Below are 24,648 nucleotides of genomic sequence, written 5' to 3' on the forward strand. Positions count from 1 at the left end.
CCAAGACATGAACATTTATCCATACCAGGAGTTTCCTTATTCTGGTCCTTTAGAGCCCATTTCCTGCATCTCTCTGCCTCTGCTCACCTGGTTTCTACTGATCCTGATAATTGGGCTTTAGCTGAACTGCCATTACCTCTATCAGCTGTGTTAAAACGGGGGCATCTAAAACATGGAGGACTTAGTAGCTTACTTCTGATACAACTATAAGTTTGTCTTTCATATAGAAGTTATTGTTGATAAGAAGCCAGGATAATTCCCAGGAAGCGCTCGTACATTTTTTATTGGTCTTCATGCAAAATGTTACACAAAGCAGAAAAGTGACATTCTTCTCTATGAAACATGGTGGAGGAAGAATCATGAAATTTGGCATCTGTCACAAGAGTTAAGGTGATGTAAAAGTGAATTATTGAGACAAACTTACAAAGAACTAAAAACGCAATAGATTTAATATAAAAAGGATGCTTTTTCCTAGACTGTTTTTTATATGTGAAAGACCATTTGATTGAAAAAGAGAGAATTCAAGTGAAGAAATTTTGATATACATTTATTTATCTACAATTAACTGATATTTACAGACATCAGGAACAGCAGATATTGATGTTGATCCAAAACAAAAGACACACGACTCTTCTACAGTAAGTTGAATATTTTTATATTCAGCATTTGAATTTTCTTTTTTGTTTGTATTATTTAGATTTTGTTGATTCCAAGATCATTTAAAAAAATGTAGTTTTTATCCCTAAGAAAACTGACTTAGATAAGATTAGTGGTAATAATAACGAAGCCAAACTTCATTCTGCAGGTTTTATCGGCTGGTTTCCTCGGTCTGTGTGGATGATGGGTTGCTCTTGGTTGCGTTCTTACGGGTGACGCTGGTACAGCGGCTGAGAATGTCCTGGGCCCGGGGTCTTGGGGGCACCGTGGGGAACCTGGGGCCCTTATATAAGTTGGGGTCAGAGACACTGGGGAGTAAAGTTCCCTCATGGTTACCTGTTGGGTTCAGGCGGTTGGCCACCATGGGAGGGGGCGTGCGGGACAGTCGCAGCTGTTCGTCGTTGGCGCCATACCTCAGGCTGAGGGTTGAACCGGCAGACATGGAGAGGGAATCATCACTGAAGCTGTCGCTTTCAAAGCTGTCCACCGACTCTGCTCTGAAGATCCCACCCCTCTCCTCCTCTTCTTCATCACTCTGCACCATGATAACTGGAAGAGGAAGTTGCACCGCAGGAGTTGGTGTGGTGGGGTGTTTTTTGGCTGGAACAGAAAGGATCGCTGCAGGCTGAGCATAGGGCTCCTCAGACAACATGTTCAGAGACTGTGACCTGTTGAAGCTTTCTGTTTGGATCGGGCTGGGGGAGGCGGGCCGGGAATTGGGAAGCTGAGCGAGGTTACCAGACGAACGGCTGTGGTGTAAGGAAGAGGAGGGTGAGAGGAAGGAGGAGTTCTGCACATGATGCTGAGGCGCCATCTGAATGCGAGGGTAACTGTGGGGCTGCAGGTACAGGGTAGGAATGTAGCCGATTTTACCATTGTGTCTGCAAAATGGAAAGATCAATCATTAACATCAGCAAAGAGATTTAACCACAACCTGAACAAAATAGAGTTGGACTTTAACTAGGCCATTGTAAACCATGACAAACATTTTTTTTTTACAGGTTTTCTATTGCTTCCATGCAATTACCCCAGTTGGTCCTACTACTACTAAGCAATTTATCAACCCCCTCTGATAAAACAAAAACATCCCCATACCCCAAAGTTAGAATATTTTTTAAAAGGTTGATGTGCAGCATTTTGTATTGTGGCCAAAAAGTGAAAATATTCGATATCTTCAAAGCTTCAGATATTAAATGTCTATTCCTTTATCCTCCTGCTGCTGTTCATTCACTGCTGAAGAGCAGCTATATTTATATAGAGATTCTATTACAAAAAGGTTGAGATCATTTACAAATTTAATTCGGAGTTATTACTTGCAGCTTAAAGCCATAGTGGAGGATTTCTTTTTCTCAGTGGATCATCAAAATAAGTGGTCCTCCTAACTGTCAATTTTTACTTACCAGTGGTGAGTCTGATATAGTGAAACAATTGCAAATCTTTTTTTTTTTTTTTTTTTTTGGAGTGGACAAGGCTGTTCTTTTCAGAAATTTGCGAAAATCCTCCACTATACTTTAAATAGGGATTCATTTAAACCCTTGTAGAATAGCTCAGATCTTACCTGACGAGCCACCAGCCGTTTTCAGATTTCTGCAGGACCTCCACCACTGCACCAATGTTCACGCTCACTTCATCCACTGTGGTGGAATTGAAGTTCTTGACGGCTGTGTAAAGCGAACCTTTGGGAGGCACAAAAAAAAACTTAAGACATAATTTTCAACTTTCCAACCATTATAGTCGAGGCGTTTCTTTCTGTTTGGATACCTCGTTCTGGTATCCCATCAGTTTCATATCCATCCTCCTCATCATCATCCAGCTTATCCAGATAGGGTGCAGGAAACCAGGCCATTCTCTTCTCCTCATTCTCTACAAGCCACCACCCTGCAGATATAATCAGCACTGATGAGAATAAATCTGGGACTGTAATAGAAACAGCTGTAGTTCCGTGTTACTCACCGGCTTTGTCTTTGATAAGAACGTCGAGCTTCTCGTCCACAGCGGCTTTGAAAGGTTTGTTTTTGGTGTCTTTGGTTTCATATGGGGCGACACATCTGTAGGTCTCTGTGACGAATGGCTGGGTCACATTACCACTGCTGTTATGTCCTCCAAAACTAGTGATCTCATCCTCAGAGGGCATGATCATGATACTAAGGTAAATAAACACAGATATCCCCACATTAAACACTATATTAACATCCCAGATCAGATCTAATTACAGTAACTCTCAACTTCACAGTGAATAAAAATAGGGACGTCCTGATATAACTATCATTTCCGATATATAATACCAATATTGACCCAAAATAATCTCAGCACAAATCATGATCATTTTCACCCTAAGCTGTTGTGGGTGTGATCATATTGGCTCTGCAGAATGCAAGCGTTGCTGAAGCAGATTAAAAGATGCTACAGAACGCTTCTATTAGCGCTCTTATATCAGAGATTTTAGATGCAGCCCGATATAAACTGATGCTTTGGCTTATATTGGACTGACATCCTACACCTGCATTAACTGCCTTCTTCTAAATCTCATTAAGATGTATTTGGTTTAGCTAAAATGAACCCATCTATTTACCGCATGTCATGGTGTTTACTTCTGATTGGTTAAAGGAATAGTGGAGGATGTTCTTTTTCTGGGTGGATCATCAATATAAGTGGTTCTCCTAATTGTCATCATTCTGGTTGTATCTTTAGGTAAGGCCGTCCTACGTGCTCGTCCCATTTTTCACTTACGTGTGGTAAATCTGACATATTGGGGAAAAACTGCTAATTTTCTTTTGGAATGTAAGCCTGTAGGAGTGATGCAAACAGCAACTGCCTAGTGTTAAACAGAGTGTTTATGAAGAGAAATGGGCTCTTGCATGGGTTTAATAGTCCCCTCTAAGGACCGGGGAGGCATTTTTTTATTTAAGTGGAGAGGGCGGGTGTCTTCAAAAATTTGCAAAGATCCTCCACTATACCTCTTTTTATTCTCTTATCCAACAGCAGCTCCTTGGTTTAGTATGGGTTAATTCAGAAAGAACCAGAAAACCCAGCAGTATATCCTGCCTTATGGGTTTGGAACCAGGCCTGATCACTCTATCAGGTTTGTGACAAATTATTTTTTTTTTAATCTTGTATTTTTTTTTTTCTTATTTTTTATTTTTTTTTTGCTTGTTGTTGAATCCAGAGTGAGGAAGACAATTGGTGAAAAAGAAACTCAGCTTGCTATTTCCTGCCTATCCGTGGCAAACAAAACCCCTTTTGTAGCAAATTTCTCCTTTAATCACAACATAATCTGTTATCTTATAGTAATTACCAGTTCCCAATTACCTTAAAGTGCAAATATCCATGATTAACCATTGATAAATCTAAAGGCAGAAAATAAATCTGTTCTTTTTTTCTTTAAAATTTTCCTGGAGACCTAACAATTATTTATTTGTATAATTATGAGACAGATTTTGATCACGGTTATAGTTTGGTGTAGCATATCTAGGCTAAACTACGAATCAGTTGTAGGGTATGTGAAAAAAAACTTTTAGTTATCAGAAAGCCCCAATAACCAAATATTGATTTAGAAGAATGTTCAATCTGTTCTTTTGTTTAGTTTTTTCCATATTTGTCAAGGTTTGTCTTTAAACAACTCTAAATATTTTAGAAGTTTCTCCTACCAATTTTTAGTGAACTCTGGCTGCAGCTCCTTCTCCTTTGGTTGCAAGAACTTTACAAGGTCTGCAGACTGCGAGACCCTTGGATCGCAGCTCAGAAGATTATTACAGTATTTCTGCAAATACTTAAGTCGCACCAGTGATTTATTAGGCCCCTTCCCTTGGCTCTTCTGCTTCACTTTGTTGCCTTAACGACAAAAAACACATCAATTTTACTCCAACATCATTCAGCTGGTCATTTAGTATTTACACCAAGCAACCCTGACCCACTTTGAAATTTAGGAAGGATTCTGTCGGATTTATTCAGTTTACTTCCAGGTGGAAATTTCTTCTTCAGTTGTTTCTGTAAAGGAAATTATTTTATTAATTAAGCATAAGCTCAGGGGAAAAAATAGAGCATTTTTTTATACTTACATGCATTTGTCTGAAATCTTTAAAGGTTCTGTAAATTGTAATGTCATTCTGATCCGACCAAAGCACAGAGGTTATGAACATCTGGAAGAATGTATACCATACTCAAGTAAACAGAAATGTCCTTTGCTGTTATTTCATAAATGTAGAAACTTAATTTCTCCTTACTTTGGTCTTCTCCTTGTGTAAAACTCCGGTTAAACGGATGTTGATAGGATAAAGCTCAGACTGCATGACGGCTGGATGGATGGATGGACAGACAGGAAATACTGTGCAGATATGAGCTGCAAGATACTTGATCTCATTTAGGAATATGCAGGAGCCTTCCTGCAGGTGAATTTATATTCCCTCCACCTACAGGGGGTGTGGCTGGACAACTCACACTGTCTCTCTTTAAAGGGAAGTCAACAAAATAAAATTCCTGAAGTGCCTCAAAGACAGCTTGGTGGAGAATGATATATGGATCCTAAAGGCACAAATGTGTAAGCTTGTTAGGGGCAAATAGGTTGAACTGAAGGAATTATCGCCTGAGAAAATATTTGGCTTATACTTGAATATAAGAGAAACTAATATGAGAAAGCAGTGGAGAATGAGAAACTACAGACACAAAAGCACTTTATCATTTCTCCACACCCATGGGCCTTTACAGGAAGAAAGTGGTTCAAATCATTTCTCAACTTCTTGAGCAAAAAAAAAAAAGTCAGGATAATAAAAACATTTATTTCCTGTTTGGCAGTAGAATACCACTGAGTTTATCTGTGTAACAACTACTACTGAAATAAGCCTGGAGTTAGAGACTACGATTGTGTCTGCTGCCACCTACTGGTATACGTTGAAAATTTTTATATATATATATATATATACACATATTTTTATTTAGCAGAGAAAAACTGCAACTCCTGGCTTTAAACTAGGGCTGGACAAAATGCCTAAAACTAATATCATACGTCTTAATTTCTGTTCCGTGTGTAATTATAAAATTGATTTAAACTAAAAATAAAAAGCAGCTGAAAGACTAACAATGCCCACACATTCTTCTACAAACAAGAATTAACTTTCCTGTTTATGGAACTCTACAATAACATTTTTGAAATCTTTCCCTTAAAAATAACCAAATGCATTAAAGAAGGACCGTAGTTTAGTGACAAACTCTGTAATCATTGTCGGTCAGTTCGGTGTGTCTTAAACAGCCACTTGATTATTTAAGCACCCTGCTCTCTGATCGATAGACAACCACTCCTTCATGCTAGAAAACCCTGCTTCTCTGCAGCTCCTGGTACATTTCAGCATATAGAAATAGTTTATGGGCATCAAAATATCCTGGATTGGATGAACGGATTAGTCTATATGATCAAATAACAGAATTAAACCGGTCATTGCACACATTTGCATAAAAGTTTATTTCACCTCAATGTCCAAATGGCTCAACATCATCAAACAGACATTCTCATGATAAACTCCTAAACATCTACCATTGCACATCTTAAATCCTGTTACATGATTAATAAATAAAAAACAATTGATGATTGTGACATATGCATTTAATTTCACTGGTTCAATGAAAACTTGCTTAAGCTCAGCTGTAAAACTGTAGGTGAACAGTTTAATGCACTTAGGTTTAACATAATCTCTGCTCAGGGAAGCTTAGAGGATCCTGAAGAGATATTTCTAATTATTTCCACTAAATCAAATTCCAGCCCAAGAAGTTTAAGAGAAGCTTTACAAGCGATTCAAATTGTAAGGCAACAGATTTTTTTCTTAGTGAGAATTTCCCTTTGGTCCTTTTTCTCACTTTCAGGTCTCAGAACTTGCCTCCACCTTTTCCAAATTTAAGCATTTATTTTTTTTAATAATAAACTTTACAAAAGGAACAGTCTACTGTTCCCAAACCAAAGGATCTCTAACTTTTCAGTCTATAATTGGGCAAGTTATTTAACATCATGCATTTCTAATAAAACAAGAGTCGGAATTATTATAGAAGAAAAAAAAAAAAAAACATGCTAGAGGCTAGTAACAATCTTACCTCTACAATTATTTGACTTGCATAGAAAACCATTTATGGAAACCATGGTTAATAATAATGTTCCGATTTTCAATCAATCATCTTAAATAACCTTTGTTATAATACAAACTTTTATCCATAAACCCAGAATAAATTAATTTGGTTAAACATTTTCTATCAAAAATAGATTTTCATCGAAGAACAAAATTAGCTTTTTTTTTTCCTTGGCAAACCTTCACTAAAAGTGCAACATGCATCCAAAGTCCAAAGCCAACTGTGATGCTCTATAGCAGAGAGCAATAAAATACATGAAAAATAATCAAATAAAACAAGCAAAATAGGAAACCAATGACTTTCTTATATCAGTTTGAATGGTTTTGCCTCATAAGTCTCCATCTGTTCAGCTCTTCTTCCATCCATGCTTTACTTTCTGCAACGAGGACGGGACGTCTGGCTACTGCTTAGTTTTCCTTCCAAGGAGGAAAATTCGCCATCCAGCGGTTTGCTGGCATCGTGTCCCAGGTCTTCGCAGAGCGCTATGAGCCATCTCTTCATGTAGAATTTATATCACCGAAATTCATAAATAGGCATACTGCGCTCCTGAATATGGGTTAGACTGAGTGACTGGTACCTGCAGAGATGATACATAAAAAATATATACATGGATAACTACATCAAAATAAGATGAAGTACTTTTGGGGATTTTAAGTGGATTACCACTCTGAGCTCCTGTGGTAATAGTAGCCCTCAATGGTGGCTGTGGACTTCTGGAAGCAAATGTAGTAGAAGCCTGCGAAGGAGGCACCGCTGATGTCTTTGATTGTGTGGTCGGGAACAAGAAACTGCTCCTGAAAGACCAACAACAACTGAAGCTGCATAGTTGGAAAAAAGTGAAGAAAAAAAAAAAAAGTAAAAACCTGCTCACCTTCCACCTCATGAAGATGTAGTCACTGTTTTCCAAGGCTCTGTAGTCAAAGTTGTCCGAGTTAAATGATTTTCCATATTTGTAAAAAGCGGGAAACTTCCCCTGAGAGAGTAGGAAATATGGGAATCAATTATTACAAATACATGATCTAAAATCTATTTTCTTTAATCCATCATCTGTGATGCAAATAGGTCAAAAATCTGAAGATCCTGAGAAGACATCTTGATAATTAAGAAATGTGCTTAATTTTCTTCATTAACAAATGTAACTAAAACCATAAAAATTGTTGAAAAAGCTGGACAGACGTACCCAATGCTTTCTGTCCACATCCTCGTCTGCATCCCACTTCCGTGTTAAAAAAGGCCGCCTCCAGCTAATAATTTCACCAACAAAGAACGTAGTAAGAGTGGGAAACTCCTTAACATGAGGAGAAAGAAAGAAATTAAATTCAGTTTATTCATATAGTGCCGATTCAAAACATCATCTTATGGCAGTTTACACGATTCAGTCATACAGTCAGATTGGTTAAAAATTTCTACCAAGGAAAACCAGCTGATCGCATCATGTCACTGGGTGTGTTCGATTTCAGAGGCTGTATCCTCCAAGGAACCGGTCTACCTGGACTGGATCCTTGGAGGTCCGTAAAAATAATGAGGCCGAAAGAGTTTTGGCTGTGAATTTAAACAGGTCCAGCCTGCCGCGGCTTTTACCGCCATATGCTCTGTTGCCTATCAACCGTGAAATTTGACACACAAAGCAGGCAGACTGAATACCCAACTTCTCACTGCTGTTCTGGGTGTTAACATTTTCGAGGAGCTTCAACAGCTGCATCGTATGAGATTTATTGTCCCCAACACTGCAAATATATTAGAATCTGTCCTTAAATTACAGCCAAACCTATTTACACAGTAACAGATAAAACATTTCAATAAATCAAACATTAACTTCCACATATCTGACCATAAAAACAACTATTTTCGTCAGTTTCAGACAAAACTATTCACATACCTGTATTATATTAAACTGAACTTCCAATATTCACCACTGTTCAGCACTAAGTACCTTTTTTCTCTGAGCACAGAACAGCCACCTTGCTTGGACTCGCAATGAATCATGGGATATCCAAGGCTACATGGGATACACCAGTGCAGTACTTTAAAATGGGCAAGAAGGATGCATTTGTCGGCTGCATAACGAGGAGTCTTGGAATCCGAACAGACCTCAGTGACACACTATGACGTAATCGGCCTACGAATCCTGCCTTCGGAGGACGCAGCCCCTGAATTTGAATTCAGCCACTGAATTGTAGGACACGCTCCTCCTGGATGAGCATGTGGAGATGAAAAAGCTAAACGTTTATTTATAAATTGCATGTTTTTTTCTTTCCCCCATACCAAAAAGCTACTTCTAGGATAGTGAGCAGAGAACATTTCGACAACCAGACATTCTTCCATAAAAGCCAGAATAATGAGTAATGTATTTTTTATTAATCGTGTGTGTGTGTGTGTGTGTATATATACACTATATTGCCAAAAGTATTTGCTCACCTGCCTTGACTCACATATGAGCTTAAGTGACATCCCGTTCCTAATCCATAGGGTTCAATATGACGTCGGTCCACCCTTTGCAGCTAGAACAGCTTCAACTCTTCTGGGAAGGCTATCCACAAGGTTTAGGAGTGTGTTTATGGGAATTTTTGACCATTCTTCCAGAAGCGCATTTGTGAGGTCGCACACTGATGTTGGACGAGAAGGCCTGGCTCTCAGTCTCCGCTCTAATTCATCCCAAAGGTGTTCTATCGGGTTGAGGTCAGGACTCTGTGCAGGCCAGTCAAGTTCATCCACACCAGACTCTGTCATCCATGTCTTTATGGACCTTGCTTTGTGCACTGGTGCACAGTCATGTTGGAAGAGGAAGGGGCCAGCTCCAAACTGTTCCCACAAAGTTGGGAGCATGGAATTGTCCAAAATGTCTTGGTATGCTGAAGCATTCAGAGTTCCTTTCACTGGAACTAAGGGGCCAAGCCCAGCTCCTGAAAAACAACCTCACACCATAATCCCCCCTCCACCAAACTTTACACTTGGCACAATGCAGTCAGACAAGTACCGTTCTCCTGGCAACCGCCAAACCCAGACCCGTCCATCAGATTGCCAGATGGAGAAGCGCGATTCGTCACTCCAGAGAACGCGTCTCCACTGCTCTAGAGTCCAGTGGCGGCGTGCTTTACACCACCGCATCCGACGCTTTGCATTGCACTTGGTGATGTATGGCTTGGATGCAGCTGCTCGCCCATGGAAACCCATTCCATGAAGCTCTCTGCGCACTGTTCTTGAGCTACATGAAGTTTGGAGGTCTGTAGTGATTGACTCTGCAGAAAGTTGGCGACCTCTTCGCACTATGCGCGTCAGCATCCGCTGACCCCGCTCCGTCAGTTTACGTGGCCTACCACTTCGTGGCTGAGTTGCTGTCGTTCCCAAACACTTCCATTTTCTTATAATACAGCTGACAGTTGACTGTGGAATATTTAGGAGCGAGGAAATTTCACGACTGGATTTGTTGCACAGGTGGCATCCTATCACAGTTCCACGCTGGAATTCACTGAGCTCCTGAGAGCGACCCATTCTTTCACAAATGTTTGTAAAAACAGTCTGCATGCCTAGGTGCTTGAATTTATACACCTGTGGCCATGGAAGTGATTGGAACACCTGATTCCAATAATTTGGATGGGTGAGCAAATACTTTTGGCAATATAGTGTATATATATATATATATATATATATATATATATATATATATATATATATATATATATATACATACATATACAGAACTTGGACTTTTAACGTCTACAGGTTGAGTTTTAGTGGATTTGACATTTGGCCATTGCAACCGTCAGTGCAGCTTTACCCAGGGTTGTACTGAAGGCCTCAATGCTTGCAAAGAAAGGTATCATCTCCTACATCTGTCATGAAACATTATTTGAAATAACAATTAAAACTTTACTGTATGTTTAAGGATGATGTGCATTTTGGGAACCCAATAGTGTTCCTTCCATATTTCAACATAATGTTCTTCCCTTGTCAATCATCCCTTTGTGTCCGATTGAATCTGGTCCCCCTTAAAACAGAATACTCTTCAGCTACCATCTTCACACTTCAACACTAGGATGAGGTTTTCAGGCTTGCTAGCTTCTCTTCCAAACATAAACACCCAGTGACAATTATAGATTCATCAAACAACAAGAAGAGCCTCCAAATATGGAAGTTTTAGTCCATAGGTTAATTTGTATACATAACACGTTAAAGATTAAACAAGTAAATAATGGTTATAAAGTATTCTTTTTTAACTAGAGTTGCCATTAAAATGTTTACCAAAGTAAAAAAAAAAGTAAATGATTTCAGTTTGATACGTTATTTGTTTAATTTTCTGTTCAAGACGTGTCCGATTGTACATCAGGTGTTTCCAGAACAAAAATATCCCACTGATGATGAAGACGTCTCAAAAACTAATGCATCATATATGATACACTTGGTGTAACTATTCCTTTAACAGTAATGTTTCATCCCTCTAGGATTGCCCCATCAATGTGAATAATGATATTCTCCTACCAGCTGCAGCGAGGATTTTAACCAGTGCTTTCACTTTAGATCTGGGGTCAATATGCTCACTTTGAGAAAGAACAACTCATCTTATCTCCTAACTGGTTGGTACTATGCCTGAACATCCCCATGGTGTTTAAACTGACATATAACTTCAACAGAAGAGTGTGGTCTCTTCAAGCATTTGTAAATTATAATCAGTGATGAACCAAACTTAAAGAGACCCTAAATTTGTCATCTGATATTTTTCCCTTTAACAATCAACTTTGAAGCATTCATGCAAGTAATCCACCTTTGGTTCCCTCTCTTATGATTTTCTTTAAGATGTCCCAATATGAGGCAATGTGCTTGCGGTGTTGCCATAAAAAAACATCCATGTGTGCCTCCATTCAACTCAATTCTGTTTTAATTTTGATATCATTAGAATTAATGTCATGTAACATTAACAAGCCATGCAATATTTATGACCAACTTTGGCTTTTCTAGACAGGGGCCCTTATTCTGAAAACATGAGCTACAAAAATTGAAATCTAAGCAAGTCATTTTTCTATAATGAAATGCGTTTTCCTTTTGATTGTTGAAAATATGAAAAAACCCAACAACTCTTATTTTAAGCGCATCATATCCAGTTACTTTACTTAATGGGCAAAAATACTCCTTTTGGAGATCGTCCGTTTTATCTGTTCAAATATTTGGAAAAGTTGTTGCACTGTATTAATAAATCCATCTCTAATGACAGAAGAGACAGTAAAGGATTTGTTCCTTGGACTAATTTAACATTTCCCCTTTATTATTCTCTTTTAACAGTTAGTTAGAAATGCCGGTCAGCTTTCAGCATTAGCAATACTGAGGTAGGATCACAGTTTATCCGTTAGATCAGGGCAGCATCCTTTGATCTGTGGCTCCCTTCATATGCAAAACATGTTATTGCCCCTTTTTCCCCCCCTTGTGTGTATGTTTGTTATTCTTTTTGTGCCCAATGAAAAAATAAATAACATTTAACAATTCAACATCCCATCATTAAAAGTCCTGTGATGTACCATTAGATACACATAATACTTAAAAAAATAAATAAATAAAAAGGTGCTTTTCTACACAGAAAGGAGAAAATATATTTTCTCAGAAACATTTAAGCTTTACTATTACTTATCACTGCTTATTTTCCACAGGCCTTGCTTTTTATCTGTAAACCATTTCCTTTAGGTTGCATAATGCAATAGGCAACTGGCTGGGAAAAAAAACAACAAATTTTTTTTACCATGTCAACTTTAATCAACCTGACATTTTCTTGATTCAGCTTGTCTGGAGCAAGCATAAACCAGTCTGTGCTAAGCTTTTTGAAGCATAAAGGTCAGTTTTACTAGATCCTGCCTGGTTTATCCAAGGCTTACCTCAGTCAGGCCTTTGATCTTCAGGTATCCACACAAATATGAGTCCTCCATGGTCACATGCTGTCCAGTGCAAACAGATTAAGGTGCATTTAGTCACAGCTCACAGGGTCACAAAATATGCAAATGCATATGGCAAAAAAATAAAAAAATAACAGGGAGGATTTTAACTAAGAAAACACTTTAAAAACGCAAAAAAGAAAAATAGTATTTAAAAAATGTTATATTAGGAAACCTTTTATCCTTCCCAAAATTAATAAATATAGCTACAGCATGAATAATATGATTTAGATAGCTTTCTCTGGCCGGTTTAAAATATTTTATTCAGATGTCAAATGCTAACAATTATTCTACATCCAAACAAAAATACCAAAAGGAGAAAAAAAAATTCATTAAACTAATTTTGGTTCAACATGCATTAAAAAATACATAAATAAATCACCTGTAAAACAACTTCAACATCGTAAGAGTTCCCTTTACTCCTCTGATAACCCCGATACTGAGCGCCGCTGCAGAGCAGAGAGGTGAACACCCCGGGTTGGTGGGTGTTGATCGGGGCGGGCGGAACAAGACAGGCCGAGGATGGACAGGCCGCGCCGGTTGGACAGCAGCACTCTGCTCTGACAGGCATGACGAGAGGTAGAAAAACGCGTCAGAAACCGACATGAACTTTTAACACTGAGCACACCACAGCGAGAGACCGATAGAAATAACAGACACGGTCTTTATCGTTAAATTAGTAAACGTTAAACTATACACGAGACTTTATGAGACTGTCACAGTAGAACTGAGGGTAACTATCGCGACACTTCCTATATTGGCTCAGCTCCTCTGAATTTAATTGGCTAAAACCTTAGCGCTTGGTTGGAGCAGGGATTATTATTGGACGATGTGTATTTAAAATGTAACTAAATCTGACGTAACCCCGCCCCAGTCACATTTTTGAAAAAATGCCACTTATGGTCAGGTTAAGTTCAGAAAAAGAGGGCGGCGACGAATATTTTCCAGTAATGTTCTCTACCAGTGGTTTTCAAACTCAGTCCTTTTCAAACTCAGTCCTTAGGACCCAATGCATGTTTTAGGTATCCCACTATGGAGGACCAAGTCTGACATAAATAAATACAGAAACTTAATGACATAAAATTGCTTGAAAAAGTAACTAATAATATGAATTTGTGTGTCAGAGTTAGTACTCCATATTCCCCTGCCTGCAAATACACGTCTTAGATAAAAGAGTGATTATTAGGCCCCTGGAGCCTGTGGCATCTTGCTGAGGAGGGAGATGAATCCTTTCATGCAGGTGAGTATGGAGGACCAACTCTGCTATATTTAAAAATAAGAACAGAAATAAATAAATGCTCAATAAATGAACACGCATATAATTAATTGCCCACAAAAATACAATAAACAAATAAATATAGGTAGAAATTAAATAATATTGTGAGACATAAATGTATTTATCTCTTTTAATTAGCTTCTTTGTTTATTTACCTTTGTAATATTTACCTTATTTATTTATTGTCCATTATAATCTTCAACTTTATTTAATGTATTGCTTAAGTAGTTATTTATGTGCATGATATATTTTTGTCTGTTTTATTCCTCCTTTGTATTTTTTTACCCTCTTTATTTCCTCAATGCTATTTATTTCTGCCTGTCGTTTTTACACATCTGTATGCATTTCTTCCTCATTATGCAAATGAGGAGGGGTTGTTTCTTAGGCCCCGTCCACACGAAGACGAACCCTGGCCTAAACGCACAAATTTTTCACCAAACCAGCCTCTCATCCACACGAAGCCGGCGTTTCGGGGGTCTGTAAACGATCTTTTTTTTATTCAGCCTTCAGAGTGGGAAGATTCGGAAACGGCGTTTTCGCATTTCCATCTTTACGCTCTAACCGCATATTTTTTTTTTACACGCATGCGTCATAGCGTCGCCTCTAAACACGCATGCGCGACACATCACAACAACAATGGCGCCGTTGCTGCTAATGCTACTCACCCTGCTGTCGGGCTTACAACAGAATCTTCTTCTTCTGGAATATCTCCAGGAAGAACAGAGCAATATCGACGACATAGTTCAGTACCTGAATTTGACTTCGTGTGGACGCTCACATTTATTTTACGTCTCCGTCTTTACGGCAAACGTTTTGGAAAATATCAGCGTTTCGTGTTCGTTTTGACTTCGTGTGGACGGGGCCTTAGAGATATGGCAGAGTTGGTCCTCTATAGGTGTGTGATGGAGCAGAGACACCTAAAACACGCTGGACAGTGGATCCTGAGGACCGAGTTTCAAAGCCACTGTTTCATCAATTCACTTGCATGTGCTCACACCCCCCAGTCCTACTTCTTTTTCATCTTTTGTGTAATTTAACAGCGGTTAACAAAAACAATTTGAAAGTGCATTACCGCCACCCACCAGTATGGATTGTGGAACAAAATGACAGTATACACACACACAATTAAATTGATCTACTTTTTCTATATCTTTATCTGATATAATTACTATTTATTATTAACAATATCTTAAACTTTAATGTTCAAGAGGCTTCTGTTCTTTCCTCTATCTCCAATTTTGTAATAATGTTTTCCCAACTAACTTATTTGAGTCCCAAAAACGTTTCAGTTCCTCTCTCAATGATCCTTAAGTTCTCTGTCTTATGCTTGCCTTGGTCGGTGCAGTTAATGACATACACTATTAATAAAATTAGTTTCCCTACTGTTGGATTGAAACTATCTTCTCTTTATACTTAATTTTCCTTTTGTACCTGATTCTGTACTCGATTCATTTCTCCTGTACTTTGTCCTTGAACTCTCTTCACTGCTTCTACGTAGCTTGTATTTTTTGTTGTTTTAACATATTGTATTTCCACTGCTTTCTTTCTCACCTCACATCGTCCATAGCTGACTCTGTGCAGGCCTTCACAGTTGCAGCACCTTTCTTCAGTTTCTTCCCTGCACTCCTCAATTTTGTGTTCTTCTCTGCCTTTTGACCATCTTTTCTTCCCCTACAAACTGCTACCACGTGTCTGTAGAGCTGACGCCTGTAGCACCTGAGTGAAGGTGGAATGAAACTCATAAAACCTATTTTGACTCTTTCTGCTTTAACTGAATCTGAGAACTATCAGCAGTGACGTGCTTGCCACCATTTTTCTTTGTATGTTTTTATAAAGTCTCTGTATCCCTTTAACATAGCCTCTGATGTTATTCTTTAATCTATCTAAATTCTTGTTAACTGGCATTCCTGTTATTATTCCTTTAACTGTGTTATTCTCTCCTATAACTTTTGTCTCTATGACCTCTCTTTTCACTAAGTGTTCAACATCCAATGCTTTGTCTTTAATTACTGCAGATTAACACCAAGTTTCCATGTCACAACACCTTCTCTAATTCAACTTCCCCAATTTTCTTAATTATTTCTCTGGAGATAAAAATGTGACTCAAATGATTTATCTTCAGCAGTGAATCTAAATTTTTTTTTAATATTCCTTCTCTGACAACCTTCCTTTGCACAACTCTTTCTTCATCTAAACTGCTTTCTGGTAATTCCAATTTATTTCCTTAATCTCAAACGACCTTTTACCTCCTCTACCTCTCTCTTTCCCATTTGAAACTGTTGTCCCGTCTTCCTCATCTACCTGATTTGCCATTTTGTTCCATCCGCCGCTTCACACATGCACATGTTGCTGTCACTCCCCAGTCCTCAAGGGCTAGTGTCCTTTTAGATGTGTCCCTGCCCCGACACACCTGAATCAAATAGTTTTATGATTGCAAGGACTGAAGGACCTACATTCTGAGGACGTAATTTGGCCATTTGATTCAGGTGTGATGGACCAAGGGCACATCTTAATGAGATCATCACCTGAGAATAGAACTGTTTTATGTTCAAATGTGTTTGTTGATCTTGGGCCTTATTTATACTGGAAAATCTGGAGTGTCAAAGTGGCTTCGTTTTTTTTTTTTTTTTTTTTTTATGTGGATTCTTTATTCATATCAGAAAAACCAATAAGAACTTGTTCTCCATAAAGTGAGATTTTGGTCCTCCTCCTGGATTAATGTAAGTTGTGGAAAGATTACATTAGCTCGCCTTGCTTTAATCACCCCCGTTTCTATTACACCATAATAAGCCATACCAAGTCAGGAACTATCTTGCAAGTAGTGGGAGAGAATTCAAGTTTGTGTACGGTTTGACTGGGAAACACAGAAACAACCCATTGCAAACAGATAATGCTGCTAACGCTTCATTCACATAAGCACACAAACAGACAGGTATAATTCTTGTGTGTACCCTCCTACATTCCAGGAGTTTAAAAAGGATTGGAATCCACTCTTACTTTTTTTCTCCTAAAATTAATGTGACATTCATTTAAAGACAATTTAAAGATGGCAATCAACATTCAGGTTTTGGACTGTGGCAGGAAACCGGAGTGTCTAGAGAGAAGTCATACATGCACAGAGAGTACATGCAGAAGGCCTCTGTATTGTCCACTTATTTCTTATAATGGATATCTTGTCCATTAATCACGCATTAACCCGATTAAAGCGTAGTCCCATATGAGATAAATAAAAATCAAATAAATTATTATTAATATGTAAAAAAAAGAAAAATGTTGTTAGAATCATACATTTTTACAAGAAGTGGCAAATTTGATGCATTACCAAGGTAATTTGGATATGCTGGAAGAGGAGGAAGCCGTACAGACATGGTAGGCCCAAACAGGTAGAGACATTTTGTTGGGATTTGCAGTCAGAGCCCTTGGTCAGGGATTAATTCAACCACTATCTAGGGGAAGCCTTTTCTCGAATTTTCGTTGAAGGTGGGAGACATAAAGTCTGAGTCGACCATATTCTCTGACTTTACTGTTGATGCGGCAGCCCATAGCTGTGGCCATAAGGCCTGTGGTGCATGTCACAGTGACATCCCCCTGAATTCTCTGGTGGACATCTGCAGTAAAGGAGGGTGTCAAGTCAAAGAGGGAGTCCAGTCAAGCATGGTTTGCCTGTGAGGCCAAGCATGCTTCTGTCCACAGGGTTGAACAGGCAGAGGAGTATATGAGGCCATGGAGAAAGATTAATGGTCGGCCGTTGCAACAATTCTGGAAAACTCTCCTTCGAACTTGGCCTGTTTTTCAGTGTAGTCCTGTTTCTCTGATTGTGACTACCTAGATGTGCTCTCTTCATCCTCTCACATGGGAGCTGGCTCGGAGCTTGTCTGCCTGGCTGTGTGTTTCCTGGACGGGGCCACCTGTGGAGCTGGTTGACAGTTGCCTTTTGTATCTCTGCTTCTTTCTCTATGTCTGCTTCTGTCTCCTTGAACCCCAGTCGGCCTCGGCAGATGGCCACTCTCACTGTTCCTGGTTCTGCTGTAGGTTTCTTCCTGTTAAAAGGGAGTTTTTCCTCTCCACTATCGCTACAAGCATGCTTGGTGTGAGGGATTGTCTTCCAGTCAAGGAGTCGATGCAATCAACTGGTTTTACTTAGATAGAAAACTTTAAATCCATTTGACTGTATGATCTGCTTGAATTGTAAAGTGCCTTCAGATGACATGTGTTCTGTATTGGCGCTATACAAATAAACTGAATTGAACTGAAAGGAATAATTAGTATGTCCTTAACCCAGGCATCATGCCATTCCTGGTGGAAGTGCTTGGATTAAGACTTTGTTATCATACAGACTGAAGTAATGGAGGTGGTCAAAAAACGCCACAGTGCCAAAGCTTTGGGTGGATGGCTCTAGGCTGACTTTGCCAGGTCTCAGAATGTAGTTGGGCTATTAAGGTTTTTTTTTTTGGTTTTTACTCCTCTTCAGTTCCACATGCCGATTTGGGACTTTTTTTTTTTTTGTAAATATATATCAACAGAACTTTATAAAAGTACTCATACCCCTGGAGCCCTATTCTTTTAGGGGCAACAACAAACGTTTTTTGAGAATTTTGCAAATTCTCAGTCAGATTGAATAGGGAGGCAAATATAATTTCTAATTCTAGCAGCAGGTTCTCAATTATCTTTAGGTCTGGACTTTGACTGAACCACTATAAAATATATATACTTTGAGTTCAATTGTATCAGTTTACAACGGGTTGTATAATTGGCTCCATAGTCAATCTAGAAGCTGAGTTTATTCCCAGAAATAAATCTGTTGATAAAGAAAACCATGACCACATTATGATGCTGAGGTAAGGATTTATCATCAAATAATTTTTAAAACTTCTCTCTAATTTGTTCATGACCTAAGTGGTGTTTCTTAGTGTTTATAATGTTAATTTCTCAAACCCCTCAACTTCTGTTAAGATTCTCTCAGGCTTTTACAGAACAACTAATACCACAATTAAATCACAACCTGGTGAGTTAAACTTTATTTAGTTTTACCAAAGTACAAGGGGCTGCATATGCATGCAAACATTTTCTGTTATTTATTTTATGAATTAGACAACAAAAACCCTTTGACTTCACAAATATGCACGATATCATATCGATCTACCACATAAAAACTCAATGTGTATATCCATACACTGTACAAGTATTTTAACTCAAAACGGGAGAAAAATAATTGGATGTTATTTGCTAAAAGTTGTAACATTGAAGAAATCTTCAGGGACATTTCCACTCTGGTGCAGTGACCTTAAGTCACTTTAAGTGTAAGCCTTCCAGCTCTTTTATCCATTGGTCGACATATCGATTCATGTTTGAGGTGCGCATGCAGGTCCATTTCTCCTCCTCTTCCTGAATCTACAATAGAGGATAAAGATGAGGGGTGCAGACAGGTTGTCATTTGACATACACTTCACGTCTTGATAGATTTACCTGTTTGATAGCTGCTTTCAGGTCATTTACTGGTGAAACCATCTCGTTTTCTGTGCCATTGATCGTCTCCAGATGGTCATCATGGCTGTCTGAATTATTGCCAGTAGACAGCTACATGTAAAGAAATATTTAGTCTGAGTTGCATCTTTATTTATATATTCTGATATAAAACATATTGTTGGCCATAATTATTAACTTTTCTGGCAAATTTGTAAAAACCTCAAAATGTCTGTCAAATAGTCATACAAAGAGTTACCGTAACTGACAGGTAGTACATTGGAGTCCCTTTGAAATAAATCTATAATTTAGTTTAGTTTTTAATTCATGCTTTAGTTTTTTCTGTTTTTAAAAACGTGCAAGTAGTCATCAAGGACCCTCTTTAGAAATAACACATGACACAGAGACCCAACTTTAGCTGAAGGCCAGTATGCAGGACACTGTTTGCTTCCAGGTGAGTCGGTTTCTCTTCCCAAAGCCTTGATATACTAAAATAAATGTAAAGATCTGGTGGCCTCTCCTGAATACCTGAATACCTTAAACCAAATAATTGATTGCAGTAATATTTGTATGTCATTCTTGCTCTTGATCATTTTGCCAGACAGCATGCATTTAACAAAAAATGGTAAAGAACTTAAATTATTACTGTAGTTGCTACCCTGACAAAGAATTGAGTGACATCATTGTAGAGTATCTCTAAAAGTTACCAACATTGTCTGAGATCCAGCTGTCAAACTGTTTGATGTTTTCCTGAAATAAAATAAGCACCAGACTTAAGTCAAGTATCTTATCTCAAAACACTTATTAGATTCCCAGATGCAAGACAATATTCAAACACAATCTCACATTTTTCTTTCCAATCAGTTCAAATTCCAGAGTCAAGAGTCTTTCACGGAGCTGCAGGATTTCATCATTGCAGTTCTCGATTTTGATCTTTTGTAGCTCTCGGTCCTCTAGATTCTGCATCTCCACCATCCTCTACAACATTTGAAATAATAAATCAGAAAAATCTGAATAAGAAGGCACTAAACATCTATAATGATTTTTCTATAGAAAAGAGATATGACAAACTGGATTAAATGTAAAGATAACGCTTACCTGCATGTGCTGCTCCTCAAACTCTGTAAAAATCTGTAATGTCCTCTGCTGGAAGAAAGCCTCAGTCTCAGCCCAGTGAGATAAAAATGTGTTTAGATCTTTCTTTATTTGATTTTGCTTAGCTAAGTCCTCGAACACTATGCGTGAGAACAGCTCCATCAATTGGCTCTGGTCTGTAAATGCTAAGTCAAGGAATATGGCAGATTTAGTCAGGTTGTGCAGACTGAGGAGAGGAAACATCTGCTAAGTTTAAAGAAAACAGGATATGTCTGAAGCACAAGAGTCCCTCTTGTCACAGTGTTGTCCACAGACGTACCCTGTAAAAGAGTAGAAGTAGAACTTAAAATGGACAGAGAGTCAAGAAATAAAATGTGCATTCTTGAAAAAAATTAATTTGAGTCTTTGTACCTGAGATTCCTGGTTTTGGTCAGACCTTTGAGTTTGCTTGGCCTCTGACTCCAGAGCCCTAAATGTTTGATCATTTTGGTATTTCAAGATGGCTTTCTCTCTCTGAATATGCACAGACACAAATAGATTATACTGTACTTGTTAAATGAAAAATCTAAATGGAACATCAATATGGGGCTACAAATCTGGCTGCACTGTTTTAAAGTAACCTCAGAAAGTAAATGTAATGAAAAAGAAGATGTTAAATACATTTATTTGAACATGTAAGAAGAAGATATTTTTAAAAACTTTAAACAAAAAAGCAATTAGTCAAAGCAAGACCACAATTAAGAAATCTTCATAATAAGCCAAGGATACAAAGTTATACGTCCATACAGAGAAGGAGGGTGCGTAACTTATTTAATCACACTCCTTGTTCCAGTGAACAATATACTTAAACCATTTTATCTGTTACTTTTTTATTTTCAGTTTTAGTAATATTCAAGAACCAAAAGAGAATAAAAAACTAAAATGAAAGTAAGCAAACTAGTCAGTAATCTTCTGTACTGTTCATTGATTTAAAAAGAAAAACACAAAATACAAATGTCTCAGGAAAATAGCTGAGATACAGCAATGAACAATACAGTATATGCTATAATCTTTGATCAAAAAAGAACTTAGCTTTATACATAACAGATATAATCGGTAATATTTTGTTACCAATATAATTAACATGATCCTTCCATTTAATTTGATCATCTATGATTACTTTGTGATATCATACTTTTTCTATGCAATTCAGCTTATTTCTATAGCGCCAATTCACAACACATGTCATCTCAATGCACTTTACAATTCAACCAGATCATACAGTCATTTTGATTCAAATCTTCGTTCTAAGGAAAACCAGTTGATTGCATCGACTCATTGACTCGAAGGCAATCCCTTAGAACAAGCATGCTTGAAGCAACAGTGCAGAGGAAAAACTCCCTTTTAAAAAAACCCTCCAGCAGAACCAGGGTCAGTGTGAGCGGCCATCTGCCGAGGCCGACTGGGGTTCAAGGAGACAGAAGCAGACATAGAGAAGGAAGCAGAGATACAAAGGCCACAATTCAATCCTTAGGGACATCCAAAAACACAAGATTCTAAACTTACCATCCTTTGGGTAATGGTAAGATGGTCTAGCCTCGTCACACTTGGGAGAAAGGCAGCAACATACATTTTTTCATCCTCCTTCTCAGTGAATGGATTTCCAGTGATGGAGATCGAATCCAGTCTTTTGAACCTTCTGAGGTAGAGCACCTTTGAAATAAATATGATAGCCAAATATTTGTTCAAATATTCCATCATTTTACACAAAATTCTGGTTATTTTGATAAAGAAAAAAAATTACATTGTCCAAGTGCCCGATGAGGTTGTGAGATATATAGAAGTGGGTGAGGTTCTCAAGTGTATCCATGTTCTCAAGAAGAGAGATTTCGTTGTTCGACAAAGCTAGCAATTCAAGCTTCCGCAGAGACTCCAGACCCTCAATTTTCTTGATTCTGTTGAACGACAGATCTACAATGCATTTAAAATAAACATGAATGAATGTCACACCCCTTAAAACTTCACGCATTTTGTCACATTAGAATCATGGGTTAAATGCAATTTCTTAGTATTTTTGAGGCTTGGAACAGATCAACACAAGGAGTTTAAATGTATCTTACACCTAGTAAAAAGGAATTTTAGAAAAAGAGGAATTTTTCTTATCAGCAGGTTCTTTGTGAACACTAGTGAAGAAACGATGTAATGTGGACCAAGATACACACCAGACAAGTCAAAGATACAATTATGAAAAAGTTTACAGCCGGCTTAGGTAATCAAACATTAGTAAAACAAGCTGTGAATATCTCACCTAAGGTATATGTAAAAAATACAAACCTACTGAAACAATATAAACTGACAGGTTAGGAAAGGAAAGTCTTAATAGCAACAGCTGAAAGGCCCAACTGTGGATAAGATGGGGAGATCTACAGCACGGGGGTCAGGATCTTTCATCATGACAAGTATTAGTTGAGAACTCCACAACTCTTCTTTTTTTTATTTTTTTTATGGAAAAGTAAAAAGTTCAAAATCCTGTTTGTAGTTTGCAAAGCAGCATGTACAATTAAACCTGCAGATTTCCAGCTCTAATTTCTGAAAATTGACTCTTTCCCGTAATGCATCAGAAAGAGGGATGCACAAATATTGAGATAATGCATATAATATGCCCAAACTTACCTGATCTATTGCTTTTATCTATATCTATCCTCCCATGTGATGAGCAGGCATACCTATCTTGAGAATGGGGTTAATGGGTTATGTGATGTCTGTTGGACTCCACTGTATTTCATCCAAACACAACATCTCAAAAAATATGCGAGCAACATCCCAACAGTACTGCAGTGGTGAAAGTCCAGAACTATGAGAGGCTTTTTTTTTTTTTTTTGCCAGCAGTGAAACCAATCAAAGGTGCTACAGCTAAATTCAGAACAAAAAATCATGGACGAAATAAGCAGAAAGTTAGACCTCTAAATGCGTAAATCTAGAGAAGAAATACCCCAAAATGTTAGCAGCTGTACTTAGCAAAATTACTAACTATTAAGATTGATTTATGGATGAATTCGGGAATCCTATCGCAAAAAAAAAAAAAAAAATAGGAAACCTTGCTTTCTTTATATTTTCAGGATATTTAATAATTATTGAAACTCTTTTGCAACCTTTGGAGATAATATTACAAAAAAAAAAAAAAAAAAAAAAAAAAAAAAATCATCAGTCAAGGTGTTAATAAATTGCTACAGAAAACCATTCCTGCCTAAAGAGCTTTAACATCCGACCATATAACATGACCAGATCTGGAACATTTCAACAGGTATGAATACTTTTTAAGTAAAGTCTTATTAAATGCAGAGTTTATCTAACACACAGTGGTAAAAGGCATTATAGGCTGATATGAAAGAAACTATCACTTACCAAGCCATGTCAGATGAGTCAAATTGTCCAGGCCACAGATCTTCTCTATGTTTTTTCTCATAAGATCCAGTTTTACCAGAGATGTAAAATGAATAAGGAAGTCCATATTCCGAATTTCTGGAAGCAACAACAAAATGTATCATCACTCAAAGGTTGACCCAAAACTTTATCATGCCAAAGGTAATTTTTTTGTCATGATTTTTACCTCTGCCTTCCAAATCTAACTCGATTATATCACTACAAAGATTCTCAGGAATTTTGTTGTTTATCAGAACCCTTCTTTCACGGAAATAGCGATCATCTTCGATCAACTCCACTATCTCCTTTAACGTCAAATCGTCGTAATTCTCCATATTGTTGCGGTTTACAGCCTGTCACAGATTAACCCAAACAAAAACTCTTAATAAATTGACATAAATTTTACTATTACATTTATGTTATCTACATAAATATAAATTTTGGCAAGCCACTTACTTACCGATGATAACTAAAAACAAAAATCAAATTAACGGCTCCTTTTATAGATTTAAATCCGTTGGAAACGTGTTATGCTGCTACCGTTTGTTTGTCCCTATTACCTAGCAACGAGATGACGCGTTCAAGGGATGAAAATAACTGGATAGTTGACCGTAAAATACTAAATCTGTAAAAAAAAAAAAAAAAAAAAAATGGCTTATGTTACATGTTCGTTCTTTGGGTGCTTGCTAGTTTATTTATACGTCGTAACCAAAATTGAAATTATAG

General features: G+C 37.8%; 3 protein-coding genes across 4 annotated transcripts; all 3 read right to left on the reverse strand.

Moving 5' to 3' along the window:
* Positions 1-528: 528 nt before the first annotated feature.
* noxo1a (NADPH oxidase organizer 1a) lies at positions 529-5,117 on the reverse strand. Its single transcript, XM_038307779.1, has 8 exons — positions 4,881-5,117; positions 4,716-4,796; positions 4,572-4,644; positions 4,305-4,488; positions 2,611-2,801; positions 2,419-2,535; positions 2,216-2,333; positions 529-1,538 (listed from the first exon to the last, which is right to left on the reverse strand). The coding sequence occupies exons 1-8, from the start codon at positions 4,944-4,946 to the stop codon at positions 809-811; spliced, it is 1,560 nt and encodes a 519-aa protein (XP_038163707.1). The 5' UTR covers positions 4,947-5,117; the 3' UTR covers positions 529-808.
* Positions 5,118-6,088: 971 nt separating this feature from the next.
* On the reverse strand, positions 6,089-13,443 carry gid4 (GID complex subunit 4 homolog). The gene is made up of 6 exons (XM_038307721.1): positions 13,069-13,443; positions 12,630-12,689; positions 7,949-8,056; positions 7,640-7,741; positions 7,432-7,562; positions 6,089-7,345 (listed from the first exon to the last, which is right to left on the reverse strand). Exons 1-6 carry the CDS (start codon positions 13,255-13,257, stop codon positions 7,282-7,284), a joined length of 654 nt encoding a protein of 217 aa, XP_038163649.1. The 5' UTR covers positions 13,258-13,443; the 3' UTR covers positions 6,089-7,281.
* Positions 13,444-18,952: 5,509 nt separating this feature from the next.
* drc3 (dynein regulatory complex subunit 3) lies at positions 18,953-24,529 on the reverse strand. Of its 2 annotated transcripts, XM_038307777.1 has the most exons (12): positions 24,383-24,529; positions 24,110-24,275; positions 23,905-24,021; positions 22,304-22,470; positions 22,066-22,212; positions 20,932-21,033; positions 20,791-20,840; positions 20,524-20,698; positions 20,272-20,403; positions 20,137-20,175; positions 19,429-19,539; positions 18,953-19,353 (listed from the first exon to the last, which is right to left on the reverse strand). In XM_038307777.1, exons 2-12 carry the CDS (start codon positions 24,255-24,257, stop codon positions 19,252-19,254), a joined length of 1,290 nt encoding a protein of 429 aa, XP_038163705.1. In that variant the 5' UTR covers positions 24,258-24,275; positions 24,383-24,529; the 3' UTR covers positions 18,953-19,251. The 2 variants fall into 2 exon arrangements, with proteins under 2 accessions (XP_038163705.1, XP_038163706.1); XM_038307778.1 differs by lacking the exon at positions 20,791-20,840 and having other exon boundaries at positions 20,524-20,697.
* Between the last annotated feature and the right edge of the window lie 119 nt (positions 24,530-24,648).

The sequence above is a fragment of the Cyprinodon tularosa genome, unplaced genomic scaffold (genome assembly GCF_016077235.1).
Source record: "Cyprinodon tularosa strain WSP-4 unplaced genomic scaffold, ASM1607723v1 ctg62, whole genome shotgun sequence".
NCBI classification, from domain to species: domain Eukaryota; kingdom Metazoa; phylum Chordata; class Actinopteri; order Cyprinodontiformes; family Cyprinodontidae; genus Cyprinodon; species Cyprinodon tularosa.

What these genes read in the sequence shown, in the direction of transcription:
- noxo1a (XM_038307779.1), bottom strand. Translation starts at nt 4,946, where the DNA reads ATGCAGTCTGAGCTTTATCCTATCAACATCCGTTTAACCGGAGTTTTA. An exon ending in TACACAAGGAGAAGACCAAA is followed by an intron (nt 4,797 to 4,880) that starts GTAAGGAGAAAT and finishes ACATTCTTCCAG; the next exon opens with ATGTTCATAACCTCTGTGCT. An exon ending in TCTTATCAAAGACAAAGCCG is followed by an intron (nt 2,536 to 2,610) that starts GTGAGTAACACG and finishes TTATATCTGCAG; the next exon opens with GGTGGTGGCTTGTAGAGAAT.
- gid4 (XM_038307721.1), bottom strand. Translation starts at nt 13,257, where the DNA reads ATGCCTGTCAGAGCAGAGTGCTGCTGTCCAACCGGCGCGGCCTGTCCA. An exon ending in ATGTTGAAGTTGTTTTACAG is followed by an intron (nt 12,690 to 13,068) that starts GTGATTTATTTA and finishes TGCACTGGACAG; the next exon opens with CATGTGACCATGGAGGACTC. An exon ending in ATGTGGACAGAAAGCATTGG is followed by an intron (nt 7,742 to 7,948) that starts GTACGTCTGTCC and finishes CTACTCTCTCAG; the next exon opens with GGGAAGTTTCCCGCTTTTTA.
- drc3 (XM_038307777.1), bottom strand. Translation starts at nt 24,257, where the DNA reads ATGGAGAATTACGACGATTTGACGTTAAAGGAGATAGTGGAGTTGATC. An exon ending in TCATCGGGCACTTGGACAAT is followed by an intron (nt 22,213 to 22,303) that starts GTAATTTTTTTT and finishes TTTATTTCAAAG; the next exon opens with GTGCTCTACCTCAGAAGGTT. An exon ending in ACAGCTGGATCTCAGACAAT is followed by an intron (nt 19,540 to 20,136) that starts GTTGGTAACTTT and finishes CTTTACATGTAG; the next exon opens with CTGTCTACTGGCAATAATTC.